This window comes from Trichomonas vaginalis, chromosome IV, assembly GCF_026262505.1.
Source record: "Trichomonas vaginalis G3 chromosome IV, whole genome shotgun sequence".
NCBI classification, from domain to species: Eukaryota; Parabasalia; order Trichomonadida; family Trichomonadidae; genus Trichomonas; species Trichomonas vaginalis.
Genome location: NC_067206.1, coordinates 4,516,395 through 4,535,433, shown reverse-complemented (window position 1 = coordinate 4,535,433; position 19,039 = coordinate 4,516,395). Strand labels below are relative to the sequence as shown.

Sequence of the window (19,039 nt, the reverse complement as noted above, 5' to 3'; positions counted from 1 at the left end):
ATAAAAAATTTCTGAGGACGAGCCAGTCGGTGACTTTTTTGTAGAGCACTCAAAATAGTATAACTTTGTCCGGACAAGTAAGGGTCTATCGTCGCTACAGGAAAAGTTACAGGCGTTCCAAGGAAGTATACTTTGAGAAGCCTTTTCCCCCTTATAGAATGAGATAAGACGGTTATTTTACAAAACTGACAACACTTTGACCGAGTAGTTTTTTGTGCTGAGCAAAAAGTGTCATATAAACATCTGTCAAAAACCGCTTTTTAACTTCACTTAAAATGCCACGTAAGCTACGTAAGAATATACGTAAGAGGAAGGGAGCATTGAAACATCCAATAGTAAAACTGACACCACAACAACAGTTGCAACAACAAATGATGAATGACCCCACTATGTTGCAACAAATGTCAAGCAACCCTATGCTTTTAAACCGAGTTATTGGTGCACAGAGTGGAGGTTTAAGAGCGGCACTTTTAGCGAAAATGGCAGGCTATGGTGGAGCTGCAGACGGAACAGCTTATAACCCTCAAAGTAGTTAGTATACATATCATGTGTACGGAGGCACTGCGAGCCTCCTTACCCATGATATGTGAATTTGACACTTTACAAAACCGTTAACGTATATTTTACAACACAAACACAAACACCAACTTAACCTTAAATATTTATAAAGCCGCCAACCACTTCACCTCACTAACGTTTTCACAAACGACTTCACTACTGTAAAAATAAACGTTCTCATTTACAAAAGTATTGCAACTCTTCCCATTGCTGTGCTTCACACAATAGTTCATATTCTTCAGTATCGCTGCTGTCGCTCCAATCGTCAGAGTCAAAATCACTGTCATAGTTTATACCTGTAAGTTTTGACAAAGCTAATGAAACACGCTTACCGTTTGTATCGTATGCTTGTATAAACTTTCCATTCTTCATTCCTTCATAAACGCTCAAACTAACTTTACCCTTTCTCCCTCGTATCTGATAGAATGTATTTTCACGAGGAACGAAGAACAAATTCTTGAACTCATGACCGTTGTAGTTTGTTATCTCAATAGTTTTCGTCATTTATATAAAAATAAAATAAAAAATAAATGATATCACCACTCCCACACGTATGAAAACATCCATTTAAATTTAGGTGAAGTGGTGAGATCTCACCTCTTTTTTCACCCTGTTGAATTCATTACTTTATAACTCTCTTCCTTGGTTTCTTTTTAGTTGCTTTCTTCACGTCTGTCTCCAACTTGACTGTCTTTCTTCTTCGGCCGTAATGATACCAGTTACTTCCACCAGTCAATGGGTCAAATGGTCTTTCGTAAGGGTTTCCATACATTCCATAAGGTCCGTATGGATAAACTACTGGTGGAGAAGAAACATTTTCTTTAGTTCCATCGACTCTATTTAAATGCATTGTTTCACCTTTCATCTGGTCATTAAAGTCTTTTGCGTGTTTTGCAAACTCATCGTCCTTTCCTAAAGCATTTTCTGACTCAGTCGCAACCAAATTGGATGCTTTATTTATGAGCCCTATTTTATTTAATCTTAACTTCTTGCAACCCAGCCTCCAATCTTCTTATTTGCATCTAATGTCTTCGAAACCCTTCCTCCACTCATTTTATTTACTGCGTCATAAGCTCCAAGTGCTTTTGCTCCAAATGCTAATGCTTTTGTTCCCATTGCGCCTAAAGCTGCCCAAGCTACCATTTACCCCATATTAAAATCATCTCTCTTCAATATTATCTCATAAAAGTTCTCGTTACTGGAGAAAGTCAATGAAACATAAGCGTTCTCACGGGCTTCGCCCTCACCGCTTTGCGGTCTATCTAACTTCTTTCTTATATCATCTATACGCTTCAAAATGTCTGAACAATTGCTAACATCTTCTACAACAGTTATTTCATCATGAATGACCTTCAAGAACAAGCTCATTTAATATGCAATTAAAATCATCTCAATAATGAGTCCATCCTTTCCGTCTTTAGGTAGCACAACATCTTTCATTGAAGAAGGTTCGACAAGTCTTATGTTAAACTTACTGACAAAGTTTGTTATACTATAATGCTTCGGCGGCGAATACATGTAGTTTGAAAGACATAATATAGATTCTTCAGCAAATTCACTTATACTGGATTTTATAACAATGTTCTCACGAGACCAAACCACCAATTGACAATCTTGTAAGCAATCCTGCTGAACCTTCAACTGTAAACGTCGATGGTAACATTCCACGAAGGTCATCTATTGACATCGTTGAGTCACTGATTTAAATATTTTCTTAAAGCAATCGTCATTATCTAACCATGCAATAGCTTTGAAGTTTTCATTCGAATATACATCTGCTTCATTAAATGTAAAACCTGACTTCTTTGCAGAGATGACTTTAAAATCTATTGAGTTTGTTTCAAAATTATATGCTATGGTAACTTCTGAAGGTAATGGATGTCCTTCCGCAGTCAGTTGTTCTCTCACTACCGTTTGAAGCTTTGTGTTAAAAACTTTCATGTCATCTCCTGTATCTAAGTTCACATACACAGCAACAGGGAAACTATCTTGCTTCTTTGTTTCATCATTATATCTCAAAACATTAAAGTTCTTCAATAATATTGTTTTCCTGCTGGAATACTTCGAACCTGTCTGATTTCAATAGCTTTCTCACCTCCTACATACTCTACCCAGTGCCTTGGATATTCATAAGTATACTGACTTTCTTGAATTTTGGTAGGTTTCATCATAACGTGTTCATAGTATATCTTTATACTCTTGTCAGTTAGACTCGGTGCTATGTTCTGAATATTTCTGACTTGCATTTTTAATGGAGATAAAATGAAGCATTTAATACATGACGTAGATGAAGACATGAATGAAACTACAGACAAACTTAACTCTTCTCTCATTCTTCCTTTCAGTAAGGACTATGAGTTCTGTTCAAATGGTGTTTATTTCTATTGTGGAAAGATGGGTTCAGGTAAGACATTTAACCTCATTCGTCATATACTCATAACAGAGCGTTTAGGAAACGACTCTTACTATGACCAAATCATTATATCAGCAACTTCAGACTCTATGGATTCAACAGCGAAAACATTTATGTCAAAAGTTCAAGCCTCTGTCGTTAAAGTTTCAGACAGTGAACTCATTGAATTTCTTCAACGTTACATTCGACGTATATTATGCCATTGTTGAATTTATACAGTCAGGAATGCAAAAGACTTCAGAAGAGATGGAAAGAATTATTGACAAACACCACTTACGTCAATACTCAGGAGTTTACGATATGAAACGACTGACAAACTACATTCTATCAAAACTTTCAAAATACCCCTTCAAAAAGTATCCTTCAAACACTCTGCTCGTTTGTGACGACTTCGCCGGAAAAGGTTTAGTTTCAAAGCCTGACTCACCATTAGCTAACATCATTACTAAAGTCAGACATTACCACTTAACTGTAGCAATACTTATGCAAACATGGCGTTTTCTTGCTTTAAACATAAAACGTCTCATAACTGACTTCGTTATCTTTCAAGGTTTCTCACGTTATGATATTGAACTCATTTGGAAACAGTCAGGTATAACATTACCTTTTGAAGAAATTTGGGAAGCATATAAGTCTCTCATCTCTCCTCGTTCATACCTTGAGATTCATATCATGACTAATACCATTAAAGTCAAAAATATTCCATGGGAACGACCAACATTGTTTTAAAGTTTAACCTTCAATTGACTGATGGTAAACAAATTCCATGCATCTCTGTCGCCATTTCTGTTAATATTTTTGCTGTCATTCATATCATCCACTTCTCCATCCGTTAGCTTTTGAGGATATGTGTTAGAATAGCTGTTCTTAAATGAAGGCTTCTCTCCCTTGAGAGCATAAACTCTATAACTTTCTGCATACTTTATGTTTGAACCTCCTGAGCCATCATTGACATAAATTTTTATAGGCTTCCACCCTTTGTTCATGTTCCTGCTTCTTCCCTTAGCTCTTTTGTTCAGTAGTTCTACATCTTTATACACAGCACCTGTCTCAGTGAATTCAACAATATTTTCATTCGTTAGCTTTACATTCAAACCCTTGTCGAGTATATTGTTCATTTCATACATATAAAAGGTTTTTATTCTATATGAAATGAGAAGCAAATCCATCTTAGCTGGTGCCGTTAATGTTCCAATTGAACCAACATCAAATGTTGACTCACGAACGACAAACAATATTGTCATAAAGAACTATAGTTCAGAGTGTTTGAAAGAAAAAGAACCAGAGCTGAAATCCGTGAATTTAAACACAGCTTCAAACGCTAACGCTACATCAGATGTTAAGTTAGAGTATCCACCACTGGACCAAATTCTTTCAAGAGAAGCCAACGACAATCCTTACACAAATGTTCAAACAAATCCTTCAGATAACGTAGACCATTACCTTCTTCAGTTATACCAAACAATTTTACTCAAAGACGATAAGAAGCTTTTGACAAATCTTATAAGTAAGAACCAAATAATTCTAACAAAGGAGGACCTTGAAAATGTTATCTCACGAATAACAGGGAAACAATGTGTCATTGACTATCTCGACCCTGAAATCGAATGCTGTGGTCAAACGCCACCATTCATGAAAATAGGTAACATCCGCATCATTGAAACACCAGGAACTACAGGAGTTGAGTTTAAGTATAAATATTCGAACGAGTATACAAAACTTTCAACAGAATATAAACTTTGCTTGAAATATGTTTTAGTAAATTAAAGCAATTTGTAATATCTATCCAAAACTTCTTCAACAGTATCGAACTCATCTTCATAATGCAAACCTAATCTTATTGACTTGGTGCAGTTTTCACTAACACAATATTTTTCTGTTCTCTTGACTGACATAACTAACTCATTTGTTTCATCAAACAGCAACAACCAAAGTTCATGACCTAATACATAACATTCATACTTTATATTTTTAGCTCTGAGTTCTCTTGTAAGCTGTTGCATTTAATATTTTCTAAAAAGTCAACTTCAACAGTCATTCGCACTGGTGCCTTCAGTTCTACAGGCTCTCCTTGAAAGTCAACAAGTCTGAATTGCATGTCTTTCAAATTATGAGGACTAATGCGAACCCATTTACCTAAATGAGTTGCTATGACAGGAACGTTTGGAATGAACATTGAATTTACTTCATAACAGAAAGATTTATACTCTACTGAACCTTTACTATTAACTCCTGAAATGCCTGTGACATTAGCTATTTTAGACTCAATGTATAAACAATTGCCATAACATACGTATGGAACAGATTTCATCTCAATCGTTTTGTCAACACTTTTCAAAGGAAATGTCATATGGTATGCTCCTAAAAGAAGTTGTACTCTATGACTCATTCGTGTTATCTTAAACTCCTTCGCATAACTGAACTTCAAAACTCCTGCAATAAGTTTAACATTCATTAAGTTTTCTTCGTTATCCTTGTTTATTGTAGTATTTATGAGAGCATTTAACACTCCAGCTAATGTTTCCATCTTATATTCTACATTATTGTGAAATCTTATTTCGTGCTTCTTTCCATCTATTTCAAGCTCCATGAAATCTGTTTCGTCAGTTATAACGAATGAAGCAATAGTATTAAAGTCAACCATTCTGAATGCAAGTGGCTCATTCTGTAGACCTAAGTTTGTTTGTAGTTTTACTGTCCCGTATTCGTTTGGGTCTGTACTTTGCAAATAGAACAACATTTTATTCTCATTAAAATATGAGTATAGCTGCATATGCGTATGAAGCTGACAGAGCTAAACGTTTATTATTTTGGTCAATACTCTCTCACACTTACTGACAAATATATTGTTATCAGTGATGGAAATACCGAGAAATACATAACATGGAAGGACTATGAAAAGTTTGACCCCATTTTAACTCCATGCACTATGCCATTCATTGTAAATGGTGAAGTTGTCATGAAGAACGACACAACAGTATATAAGTCTGTTCATGAAGCGTTAGAATATATGTTGAATTATAATCCCGAAAGATTTGACCCAAGCACTACGCCATGTACAATGCCTTTTATTAAGGATGGTGAAATCGTAAGAGTTCCGGATTCAACGGTTTACACAGCTGTTCAAAACAGTTTACAAAACATTTTAGCGAATATCTTTAATTCAGAAACTACAGAAATAAAATTACCATATATAACAGATGCTAAAGAAATTAAATCAAAAACGACAACATTATTTACGTCACTTAATGATTTAATGACTTATATCATTAATATTCCTGCACCAACTATAGCATTTGATCCAAACTCGACGGTTTGCAGTGTACCTTTCATAAATGACAGTTCATTAATTACTTTAAGGGATTCGACAGTAAATGAATCATTAAAGGCGTCATTAATGAAAATCATTGATTTTAATTCATTCATGAATACATATAATTCATTCATTAATGTTTCATATGCTTCTAAAGAAGGTGAGCCAAAAACTATCGATAAAGCGGTGTATGAAATAAAAGCATCAACGACGAAATTGAATTCGTTAACTTTTGACGGTGATAGTTTCGTTAATGACATAACATCGGGGAAAACAATTTTAACGAAAGAATATTTAAAATCTCATGTTAGTGAGTTCGTTGAAATTGAAAAAGAAGGTGGAATTAAGTTCGATCCACTGAATTTCATTATCAGCTTAGCGAATGCGGGTGTTAGTTTCGCTGAATGGACAACTATACAGAGTGAAATAAATGCAATATGGACGTTTTTGGGGTCAAAAGCGGGAATGGGTGAGCTTGTAAATGCTGCAAGAACATTAGGTGAAACAGGAAATTTTGTAGATGGTTTTAAAAGACTTGTTTCAAATGTTTTAACAAACACAAAGAAATTATTTAGATATACCGTACATAACGGACGGATTTTCGAACAGATAGCAACAAACCCTCCGGTTATGGCTGCGTTGATGATGGTTAGAGATATAAAACCACGTAACGACGGGAACGAAGAACATGAACAACAGGATACTGGTCGGGTTATTCGAGACATTAAAAACGTGTATCCTGAAGTTATTGATTTATTTAGAGGAGTTAATGATTCAATTTCAAAACATTCTATAACCCTCGATGAAGAGAATAAATTAACAGATTATATATTCGTCATTATTGCAGAATTAATGAAGAGAATAAATGAAAAAGTGAATTGGTGATATCATTAATCAGCGATGTAATGATGAAAAAGAAATTTTGACTCATTATTTACAAAACCGAAAACAGAATATAGTCTTTATGACGTAATTACCGAATTAATGAAAAAGATTAATGATAATAAGAGTTCTGGCGGAAGAGTTGAATTAGAAGTGAATGATGTTAATGAGAAATTAGCCGAAAAAGCAAACAAAAATGAGCTTTTATCTCTGAGTGATAAAGTCAAGAACCACGTTCATTATATAACTTCAGACGAACAGATTATAACGAACTACCATGGATATTTAACACGAAGTGATGAAGCGAAGACAAAAATGTTAATGAAAGAAGATATAAATACATTCGTGCTAAAGGTTATGACATAAGCTGTACTGTACAATATGATGTAGCTAAAGCACCAGAAGCATTTGGTTATACCGGTGAAATTTATGCCTCTACTTTCAATGTTAACGGTGTATTAGTTGAACCAAGATTTACTTTGAGAGTTAAGTCAAAAATAACGTTTGAAGATGCTATTAAAAGTAAAGCGGACAAAAATGAACTTGACGCAATGAACAAAGTTTTGAAATCTCATAAACACAACATCTCCGATATAAATGAACTTCAAGCTACATTAGACAGTAAAGCTGACAAGAACCATACACATAAATCCTTCACTACTGTTAGAGCAGATGACATAATACTGAACTTTGACCTTGGTTCAAGTGCACCATTAGAAAATCCAAGTACAAGCGTAAAAGATACTCTTAACAATTTAGATAAGAGTTGCAGGAATATCGAAGATCATGCCAGAAACTTTGAAGCACATGAACTACCAACAATGTTAGATAAGAAAGCTGACAAGAACCATACACATAAATCCTTCACTACTGTTAGAGCAGACGACATAATACTGAACTTTGACCTTGGTTCAAGTGCACCATTAGAAAATCCAAGTACAAGCGTAAAAAGATACTCTTAACAATTTAGATAAGAGTTGGGAATATTGAAAGTCATGCCAGAAACTTTGAAGCATATGAACTACCCGCAATGTTAGATAAGAAAGCAGACAAAACAGAGCTTCAAACATTAAAGACTCAGATTCTTGAAACATTATATCCTATAGGTTCTATTTATACGTCAATGAATTCAACAAATCCAGAAACAGTTTTAGGTTTTGGTACTTGGGAACAGATTGTAGACAAATTCTTATACTGTGCTAACTCTTCAAAGCAAACAGGTGGTTCGAAGAAAATTACTGAAGCAAACTTACCTGCGCACACTCATACAGGAACTACAAACTTTTCTGGCGACCATAGCCACTCATTAAGAGACCATCCATTATACAACTCAGAATATAAAGCTGGCAATGACGTTTTATCTCCATCTTATAACAATGCAGCAAAAAAGACTTTTCGACCAACTGAAACCAGGAGGAAATCATGTCCATTACTTTCACAACAAATCCAACAGGCTCGGGTGCAGATTATATGCCACCATTTATGACTGTATTCGCATGGTATAGAGTTCAATGAACGCGCTTGAGCCTAGAATAAAATCTTTAATTTTACATAAATGAGCTTGAAAGAAGTATTCGAACAACATCCATGGAGGTCATTTAAGAAGTTCAATGAAGCTGCAAGAGTCGGGATTTACTAACAGAGCTGAAGTGAAAAGGTTCTTTTGACAAAAATGTTGTATATCAAACAAAAATAAACCCTTACGACTACTTTTTACCAATTTACTCCATCACTCCTGACGCATACCAATTTGACACTCTCATTCAAAGCAGAAAAGAGGACATAAACCATTCCTCATCTTCATTAATGTTTAACACTCGTAAAGCATATGCATATCCAATGAAAAATAAGGAACTCGTGAAGTGTTAAGAGTTTTACAAAAGTTTGTAGCAGAACATAGCCCAAGTACTTTAACATCAGACAGACAGTGCATACCTCAGCAATGAAATCACAGATTTTCTCATTAAGCATAACATAACTCACTACACTACTGAAGACCATAACCATAACATACTCGGCATCATAAACCGCTTCATAAGGACTCTCAGAGATTTAAACCAAGAGCGAGACTTTATCGAAGAAACAATGAAACATTTTCTCGAAGTATATAATTCCTCAACACATTCTACAACAGGACATACACAAAATTCAATGACACAACAACAAAGAAGAAAGTATATACAAAAGAAACGAAGTAAACACAAAATATCAGAAATTCAACACAATTTACCCTCATTCCTGGTACAAAAGTTCGTGTAGTCCTTGACGACAAACCGTTGACAAAGAACGTTTAAGGTTAAGTAGAAACTATTATATCGTAGACTCTACGCAAGGTAATGGATATCTTATAAAAGCTGCTGACGACTCTATTGCGTTTTACCCTCGACATAAATTAGTCGAAAGTAGTAATGGCAAACTTGCTGAAACCATTGACGAAGCAAAGCGAGGAGTGGTTATTGAAATACTTGACTATAACATAAAACGATGACACTTATAAAGTAAGATATGAAGGAGGTGTTGAAGATGTTATACCATCTAAGAACTTGAGAGAGTCAAAGCCAACACATCTGGGACCATTAGAGCGGGAGTACTGGAAAGACAAAAATATGCCAGAAAGAATAAGAAAATTCTTCTAAACTTTTTCATTGGATGTAAATCAGACATGAACGAGAACAGTCATGAAATTATTAATGATACCATTTATTTTAACATAAAGACGCAAAGCGGCGAGGACGAAGTCCATGACCAAAAATAATGTTTAGGTTAGATGGTTAGATCTAACCTCATTTCTACCCTCATTTCTACCCTCATTTCTACCCTCTTGAATTTTCATGAATTTTCCCGAAATAAAAAATAAAGTTAGTTTTATTTTATTTATTTTGTATTTTTTGTATGTAAAGACATGATTTCAGGGATTTTTTTGACGAAGTGTCAATCTTCACTTCGTCAAAAAATAACAGTTATCTAATGAAAAAGTGTCATTTTTTGTATTTGACGAGAATGTCGGGTAAATGTTTTGTCAAAACTTCTTCGTAAATGTTTTGTCAAACATGAACGTAAATGTTTTGTCAAAACTTCTTCGTAAATGTTTTGTCAAACATGAACGTAAATGTTTTGTCATGATTTCTTCGTAAATGTTTTGTCAAACATGAACGTAAATGTTTTGTCATGATTTCTTCGTAATGAGTGTAAAGGACCCAAAAATATAATTTAGGTGAAGTGGTGAGATCTCACCTGTTTTTTCACCTCTTTTTTCACCTCTTGAATTTTCATGACTTCTTCGTAAATGTTTTGTCAAACATGAACGTAAATGTTTTGTCAAAACTTCTTCGTAAATGTTTTGTCAAACATGAACGTAAATGTTTTGTCAAAACTTCTTCGTAATGAGTGTAAAGGACCCAAAAATAATGTTTAGGTGAAGTGGTGAGATCTCACCTGTTTTTTCACCTCTTTTTTCACCTCTTGAATTTTCATGAATTTTCCCGAAATAAAAAATAAAGTTAGTTTTATTTTTTTATTTTTTTTTATTTTGTATGTAAAGATATGATTTCAACAATCGCACAACAGCAATACAAACAACTACAGCACCAAACTCGTTAGTCATGAATCCAACATCTATTTAGTAGAGATGAAAAGCTTCATTCCTTCTTCATATACTTTTGAAACAGAAAATCCAGAAGATAAAGCAAGAACTTTTAACAAGTAATTTAGACTGTAGTGCGAAAGATGAAAACAAATGAACAGTATCTTTATGAAATGGAGGACTTCATCGACCATTTGCCTAAACTACCTGAAATCCAACAACAAAAACTCACTATTCCTGAATTCGACGAAATTGAAGTGAAACCAACTGACTCAGTAGAAATAAAGAAGTTCATTCGTAAGGTAAACTATGAGTTTCTAGGATTTCATTGCAACCATAAGGTTATGGACAAAGATTGCGACATGGTATATAAGAATGTTTCTGACATATATAAATCTGAAGAATTTAAGACCTACGACAACTTTGTTTCGTTAGTTGCAGAATGTGTATGGGAAATAGAGATAAAGATAGAAGAGGCAAAGTATGGAACAACAAATAAGACCCGCTATGTTTGAGATGAAGAGAGCAATTGACCTTTAGTTGTTTTTAGCTGGTTTTATTTCAATGTTATACGCAAAAATGAACCCGCAATGTTCTAAATGTAAAGCAGCAATGAGGAGATATAACTACTCCGTCAAAGAGATAGAAAGAATGAGAAACGACTATGCAGATTTAAAGAAAGAAGCAGAAAAACCAGCAGAAAATAAAATGGACATGTTTGAATTTCTGAACAAAAACTATCCAACTGCTGACGATTTCCTTCTATCTGACGTCAAGAAGAAATAATAAGAAACCTTCGGCATAGTTAAAACATTCGATGTACTAAAAGAAGAAATAGAAGCTACAAAACTGTTTAGGATTTCAAATATACATCGTACAATTCATGTAAAACGCTTGTGAAAAAAAGAGGTGAAAAAACAGGTGAGAAAAGAAGGTAGATCTCACCACTTCACCTAAATATATTTTTGCTGAATTCAGCAACAAAATTCTGAGTAAAATGGCATATGGCTTGTGTCAAACCGTTGAGTTTTCACAAAATTCCAAAAATAACGTTTACCATGTGAAACGTTTATAAAATAACTGGGGTAGAAAAGAGGGTAGAAATGAGGTTAGATCTAACCATCTACCCTAAAATATATTTTTATTGAATTCAGCAACAAAATCATGAATTTCCTTAAGACAGAAAAAATAAAGTTAGTTTTATTTTTATTTATTTTTTATTTTGTATGTAAGAACAGAAATGACAAACATTGAGTTTGAAACAGTTAGAAAGATAGACAATGACACCAAAGTGGTTAGAATAGGTGATTTAAACGTAAGATACTCAAAGAAATACAACAAATATTCTTTGTCAGACATTATATTTCCATCTGGAAAGAAAACACACGACTGGGTTAGAAATGCTTCAACTCAGAAAATTTTGACAAGAAATCCTGAGCTTATGATATCAGTAAGATTCTATGGAACTACAGCATATCTCATCGACAAAAGTCTTATACCAATAGTTTTGTTATGGATTGACCCAGTTGTTGGATATAACTTCATAACTTATGGTTCATTCGATACGGAACGTTGCAGTGAAGGCTTACTTTACATCGTTCAGAAACCGAAGGACTTCAACACAAAAAGATATAAGATAGGAAGGACATATAATATAACTCAAAGATATGACAGTACAGTCAATAGAGTCAAGGTTGTGTTCGTTAATGATATGAGAGCCGCAGAAACAGAACTACTCGAAAAGTTTGAGAAAATGTATGGTGCTCCCATAAAAGGTAAAGAAACGTTTGAAGTAGATGAGATAGATAAAGCTATAAAATTATTTGACGAAGTTGCTGAAAAATACATGTAAAGCGTTTATTTTTGGTCTTTTGTGAAAGATAGAAAAATAACGCTAATTTTATTTTTATTTATTTTTTTATTTTGTATGTAAAGACAGATATGTCAACAACAGAGAACACAACAACTGCTATCGTTCATGAAGCCATAAATGAAGAATACGAATACATACAGTATAACAAACAATTGAGACTCATTCGTTCAGTCAAAGATGACATGTACCAAATGCAAAGTATAATGAATGCTCTTCTTTCTACAAAGCAAGCATATCATTGGTTTGAAAAAACCACAGGCTAAAGAACTTTTAGAAGAATTTCCTCATATGATTGCTTCCCTCGGAAAACCGAGGGAAGAGATTCCATTCGAAAATCGCAAGAATTTGGCTCCTGGTTTGAAAGGTTATTATGTTCATAGACTTTTAGTAAATGCTGTAGCAATGTGGGCTTCACCTCGTTATGCTTGTTATATTTTCATGATGTTAGATGAACTATATAAAGCAGAACGTGGAGAGCTGGAAAAGAAACTTCAAGCAAAAGATGAAGTCATTGAATCCAAAGACAAAAGCATACAGAAAAGAATACCGCGTTCAGTACCAAAAGGAAAGGAAAAGAGTTATAAGTATATGATTTACGCTGAAGAGTTGGAGAAAGAAGAAGATAGAGATATGGTTATGTTGCATTTAGTCAGAAGAAATAACAAAAGCTTTTACGACCTTGCTAAGATTTACAAATCTGACAGAAACTGGTTCTATCGTGAAAACTTACCGATTTCAATGACACCGAATGAGCAAATAAAGGAAATTGTCAAAAATACTCTTCCTCAAACACACTATGACATCAAAGGTTGCACAATACTTACATTCAAAGAAGACTTACCATTACTGAAGGAAAAGATAACAGAATATTTCGACAACTTCAAAGAGGAAGAATAAAAAAATCTAAGCTAATTTTATTTTTTTATAAAATTTTATCTCATATGAAAGAACATGAATTTAGAATATTCGGAACTCATGACAGAAGAAGAGAACGAACAACATGTAAAAGATTATGCAAAATTTCTGAAGGTATATAAAGCTTATGAAAAAGCGTATGAAAAGTTTATACATTGGGGAATTGTTGTAAAATATCCATATGAAGACTAACCAAAATATATTTTTGCTTAAATAGCTTCAGGGTCTATTTCTTCAACCATTTCACTTCCTTCGTCAATGTCAATAGAAGCTTCTTCAACCTTTGGTAAGAATTTCTGTATAACATCTTTGTTCGTTATTGTCTTCAGAGATGAAGGATAATATTTCACATTTGTTTCACCCTTCTTATATTCTTTCTGTTCGGAAAGATTTAAAGCAATACTGAAGAAGTCAATGTTAGAGTTCTTTATAACAGTATAATGAGTATCTTTGACATTCACGAAGAAACTCTTTTGTTTCAAAACTACTGCTAACTCTTGTGAAGTATAACGTTTGCGGTCAATGACGATAGCTAATGGTCTGACATACTGACCAAACTTAGATTCTTTCACAAACTTCTTGTTAAAGATAACATTAACGTTTGAAGCACCATTGAACTCATTCTTGATGGCAGTAGCGAGAGCATTGTATGAAAAGAACTTGCAATCTTGCATGTGTTTCATTAAAATAAAAATATTAAATTATTTTGAAAAATAACTTAAAAAAATCTAATCTAATTTTTTCAAAAAATATTTTTTTATTTCCTACTAAAGATGTATCGGAAGTTGTCTAAGTTAGAACACTCGGAAATAAAACAACTTCTTACAGAAGCTAATATAGATGTTGCAAAGCATTACGCAACAAACAAAAAGCACTCGCTGACATCCTCAATGACTATAATGGTGCAATAAGTTATGATAGAATTCATGAGTTCATAAAGCCGCAACGCGGCGAGGACGAAGTTCATGCAATAGCATTTCCTTTAAATGACATTGCTATTGACTTATATCATAGACGTTCAGTACCTCATGAAGTAAGGCGTGAGATGTTTGACATAACAAATGCGAACGTTGGTGAAACAAGAAGAAGAGACGACACACTGAAACAACAGAGAAGAGAGATGTTTAAAAGTGCTATAGAACAAGTTCGCAAAGCTAACGATGTCATTCGTTCCATTGACGACAAACCAAAAGAAGGTGAGAGATGGTTAAAGAAAGATGAAGAGAATAGGAAGAGAAATGTGAAGTCAGGCAATAGACTCATTGACTTTAACATCGAAGCTTTAGATGAACCAAACAGAGACTACTTACACAAACATTTCGGTAAGGTTTTCATGAGACTCTTAGAGAAAATTAAAATAAACTCACAACAGAGATGGATGGTATGTTATAAACTTGGTGGAAAGTATGAATGTTCTACGTTAAACCTCAATAATATTGGAACATTACTACATCAGCTCTTGAAGGAGAACTTTATATCAGAGATAGAAGCAAATGCTGCAGGTATTGTTGAAATGCACTATGACTTCTTCTTGACAAACATAAAGAATCTTACCGAAATAAAGATGTATGATTTAACAGAATATGAAGGCTTAACGATGTCAGATGTAAAGAAAGGCAAACCAAAAAAGAGACCATATAGAGATGAAAGCACACTGACAAATGACCAGAAAGCCATTTTGGAAGCTCTTAAGCAAACAGGAAACCCAGCACTTATAGAAAGCTTTTGGAAAGATAATGGTGAAAAGAAGTTTTATAAGAAGAGAAGCGGTCAGTTCTGGAAGTATCTTTGCACATTACCTATAAATCTTGAACGCTACCAAATCTTCAATGAACTGAACAAAAGAACTGCAGCACTTATGACAGAAGACAATTGTTTCGTTTATGCTTGCATTCAGGCTGGAGTAGATGAAGAAACTATTGACCACATGAGAGAAGTCATTCGTGTTAGAGAACTTTCCTCAAAGTAAAGTACAAGAAATTTCTGACGCAACAAGTATAGCATTTAATGTTACCATTGGTTATTTCAATGACTCAAGACATAATGAAATAAAGAGATACATACCAAAAGAATGTGAAACTGCTCGAACTATTGACTTACTTCTTGTTGAAGACCACTACATGCTAAACGAAAGATTACCAATGACAACATATTTCATTCGCAACTATATAGAAATCTTGAAGGAGTGTGGTGGAATGAACATTGAGAAACAAATGAAGATTTATACAAAGAGAGATGGTAAATACATTGTTCGCATGGATAGAATTTATGGGATGTTATGAAAACATTGTAGGAGTGCAAATATTTTGAACCTATTTCTTATGGAGAACTTTTCACATATACGACTGACTTATATAAACAGAACCTTGCACCATTTAAAGATTTGACATATGCTCCAAAGTATTGTGTACAACTGAAGAAGAAAGCAGAGTCAAAAGAAGTAAATAAAGCTAAATGTAAGTTCATTCCTGAGCATGTTTTCTTTGCTGACTTTGAGTGCAGTACCGATGGCTTTCATAAAGCTTTTAACATCTGTTATGACAGTGAAGATGGTTCAGTGAGTGAAAGCATATGGGGTCAGAACTGTGCAACAGAATTTTTGGAACGACTTCCTGACAAGAGTTTAATATATTTCCATAACCTCAGTTATGATATAAACTTCATCTTAAGACACATGACAGAAGTGAAAGGAACTCCCATCATTAAAGGTTCACGAACAATGCAAATAACTGGCTTATATAAAGGACGGGCAATTATTATAAAAGACTCTTACAGTGTTATAAATAAGAAGCTTAAACTATTTCCTGCTATGTTTAACTTACAAACAGGACCGAAAGAAGTATTTCCATATAACTACTACAGCAGTGTTTTGTTAGCAAATGACAACAGAACTGGTGTCATTTCTGAAGCATGTAAGTTTATCCGGGATGCAGATACATTCATGAAAAACATAGATTCCATCAAAGGTTGCAGAATAGATGAGAACCACTTCGACTTAGAAAAATATAGCACGTTTTATTGCAAACAAGATGTAAGAATTTTAAGAGAAGGTTTTGTTAAGTTCCGCAATGACTTATTGAAAGAATTTGATTTAAACGTTTATGACTACGTTAGTATTTGTTCAATTGCTAACAAATTGTTTGAGAACAGAGTATACTTCCCGAATGGAAATCTTTATGACCTCTCAAATAAACCAAGAGAATTTATTTCACGCTGTATTCAAGGTGGAAGATGTATGTTGTCAGATAACATGAAACAAAAGAGCGAAAAGAAACTCATTGCTGATTTCGACGCTGTTTCATTATATCCATCCGCTATAGCAAGACTTTATACTTTAGAAGGAATTCCAAAGGTTATGAAGGATGAGATGCTAAGCACAGAGTATCTCATGAGACATTTATTCGATGACGACCAAAAGGAACCCATTGGTGAAAAGTTTATGTCCGGCTTCTTTGTTCTCATTAAGATAACAGAGATTGGAATACATAGACACTTTCCTTTAATAGTTTGTGACCCTGAACTAAATCCAGAACTTAACGTTCCCAGAAGTTCAAACACTTGCTGTTTAATGTATGTTGACCATATAACATTACAAGACCTCATAAAATATCAAGGTGTCAAATGTGAAGTGTTGCAAGGATACTATTACGATGGAAACAGAGATATTAGAATAAGAGATGAAGTAAAGAAGTTGTTTGAGTTAAGGTTAAAGTATAAGAAAGAAGGAAATCCTTTGCAAGAAAATATAAAGCTCATTCTGAACAGTATTTATGGCAAAACTATTCTATCTCCTATTGAGTCAAAAATAACCATAGTAAATGACAAAGATGCTATAAGATATGCCATCAGAAACTACAACCATATAGTGAAGTTCGAAGGTTTGGATGGTTCAGATAAAACTATTTTCAAGCTAACGAAAAGCATTTGCAGACACTTTAACTTCTGTCCACTTGGTGTTAACATTCTGTCTATGTCGAAGAGAATAATGTGTGAAGTATTCTGTACTGCTGAGGACTTAGGAATGGACATCTTTTATAGCGATACGGACAGTATGCATCTCTACAATGAAGATATCCCTCGTTTAGCTGAAGAGTTTGAGAAACGTTATGGAAGAGTTCTCATTGGTAAAAACCTTGGTCAATTTCATTCTGACTTCGCAGAAATAACACCTGGAAAACAAAGTTTAGCATACAAGTCAATATTTTGTGGAAAGAAGACCTACATAGACTTACTCACTAACGATTTAAATGAAGTTGCATTTCACTGCAGAATGAAAGGCGTGAAGCAAGATGTTATTGCTTTAACCGCTAATGAAATGTTTCCTGACTCTGTTCAGTGTTTCTATGATGAAGATAAAGGTTTAATGGTTCCGCAAGGAAAATTTGACAAAGACTCTGAGTTCAGTGTTATGAAGTTATATAAAGCACTTTATGACGGTCAAGAGATTGGATTTGACTTATGTAAGTCTTCTAGTCCTTGCTTTGCTGAAAAGTTTAACTTCTCAATAACGACTAAAACAAGCTTTATTCGTAAGTTGAAGTTCTGAGGTCATTTATTTTTGTCAGCAATGAGGTCATGAATGAGGTCATGAATGAGGTCATGAATGAGGTCATTTATTTTTGTCAGAAATGAGGTCATTCGTGATAAAAATAAAGCTAGCGTAGATTTTACAATACTGCGATGGTAGAGTTTAAGAGTTGTGTTTCAATGTAGAGACAGTCCTTATGGTCTGGAGGTAAGAACACTGGGCAGTTATGGTCATGAGTGGAGAACATGTCTATCCAAAACTCACGATTGAAGCCAGTTAATTTATAGTATTTAGGGTTAGGAAGTGGTGAAGTTCTTGTATGACCAATGAACTCATTTTCAACTCCCTTACTTAAGTTTGAATATAATATAGCTTGCTTTCTATCCCAAATGCCAGGTGTTACAATCTTTGAAAATTCATTTTTCCTCGGAAGCATTGCATCATAATTGAAAACATTCTTGAAATCATCACTTGGTTCAGAGATTTGAAATCTTATACGTAATGGATTTTCTTTCTTTTTAGCTACTTCATTGAATGGTGAATATATAACAAACTGACAGTCATGTGTTCCATCTTCATTTTCATTAAATTCATAATGAAAGTCTATAAGTTGTGGCTGACTACCTTCTTCTTTCAGTTGTGCAAGAAACTCACGTAAAGGCTGTAAAGTTTGTACTTCAATGTTGAACTTTTTCTCGAACATTTCATTGAAGGAAATCATACATTCTTGTAAAGTTGTATCGTCTTTAAAGTATTTGTATATGTGAATGTTTTGGGCGCTTAAAGACTGTTCGTCATTTTCTATCTCGACTTGAAGTATAAAGTCAACCTTTCTGAAAGCACGTGTTATATACATAGATGTTATGCCAATGTACTTCTCTTCATTTATGTTCACAATCCAGTCTGTTGGAAACTTAAACGTTACTCTGTTCCCCTTTATTTTGACGTCAGGGTTTTCACTACTGAACGCAACA

At 34.1% G+C, this 19,039-nt stretch overlaps 7 protein-coding genes and 3 pseudogenes across 10 annotated transcripts, besides 2 other annotated features; 5 read left to right on the top strand and 5 right to left on the bottom strand.

Moving 5' to 3' along the window:
• Positions 1-529: 529 nt before the first annotated feature.
• Positions 530-19,039: part of a mobile genetic element that runs on past the window's edge.
• TVAGG3_0029250 (uncharacterized protein) lies at positions 736-1,062 on the bottom strand (the record flags this gene model as incomplete). Its single annotated transcript, XM_051220380.1, has 1 exon — positions 736-1,062. The coding sequence occupies one exon, from the start codon at positions 1,060-1,062 to the stop codon at positions 736-738; it is 327 nt and encodes a 108-aa protein (XP_051105366.1).
• Positions 1,063-1,180: a terminal%2Cinverted (terminal inverted repeat of Maverick-1A transposon ID:TVAGG3_0029050).
• On the bottom strand, positions 1,181-1,701 carry TVAGG3_0029240 (annotated as a pseudogene). Its single transcript has one exon. A coding segment is annotated over exon 1 (521 nt).
• On the bottom strand, positions 3,697-4,098 carry TVAGG3_0029230 (uncharacterized protein; the record flags this gene model as incomplete). Its single annotated transcript, XM_001313194.2, has 1 exon — positions 3,697-4,098. The coding sequence occupies one exon, from the start codon at positions 4,096-4,098 to the stop codon at positions 3,697-3,699; it is 402 nt and encodes a 133-aa protein (XP_001313195.2).
• TVAGG3_0029220 (uncharacterized protein) lies at positions 4,124-4,738 on the top strand (the record flags this gene model as incomplete). The annotated part of the gene is made up of 1 exon (XM_051220379.1): positions 4,124-4,738. The coding sequence occupies one exon, from the start codon at positions 4,124-4,126 to the stop codon at positions 4,736-4,738; it is 615 nt and encodes a 204-aa protein (XP_051105365.1).
• On the bottom strand, positions 4,935-5,498 carry TVAGG3_0029210 (uncharacterized protein; the record flags this gene model as incomplete). Its single annotated transcript, XM_051220378.1, has 1 exon — positions 4,935-5,498. The coding sequence occupies one exon, from the start codon at positions 5,496-5,498 to the stop codon at positions 4,935-4,937; it is 564 nt and encodes a 187-aa protein (XP_051105364.1).
• On the top strand, positions 7,269-8,681 carry TVAGG3_0029200 (annotated as a pseudogene). The gene has a single exon. A coding segment is annotated over exon 1 (1,413 nt).
• TVAGG3_0029190 lies at positions 10,710-11,649 on the top strand (annotated as a pseudogene). The gene has a single exon. A coding segment is annotated over exon 1 (940 nt).
• TVAGG3_0029180 (KilA, N-terminal/APSES-type HTH, DNA-binding family) lies at positions 12,911-13,519 on the top strand (the record flags this gene model as incomplete). The annotated part of the gene is made up of 1 exon (XM_051220377.1): positions 12,911-13,519. One exon carries the CDS (start codon positions 12,911-12,913, stop codon positions 13,517-13,519), a length of 609 nt encoding a protein of 202 aa, XP_051105363.1.
• TVAGG3_0029170 (uncharacterized protein) lies at positions 13,747-14,220 on the bottom strand (the record flags this gene model as incomplete). Its single annotated transcript, XM_051220376.1, has 1 exon — positions 13,747-14,220. One exon carries the CDS (start codon positions 14,218-14,220, stop codon positions 13,747-13,749), a length of 474 nt encoding a protein of 157 aa, XP_051105362.1.
• TVAGG3_0029160 (organellar and viral DNA polymerase type B) lies at positions 17,808-18,083 on the top strand (the record flags this gene model as incomplete). The annotated part of the gene is made up of 1 exon (XM_051220375.1): positions 17,808-18,083. One exon carries the CDS (start codon positions 17,808-17,810, stop codon positions 18,081-18,083), a length of 276 nt encoding a protein of 91 aa, XP_051105361.1.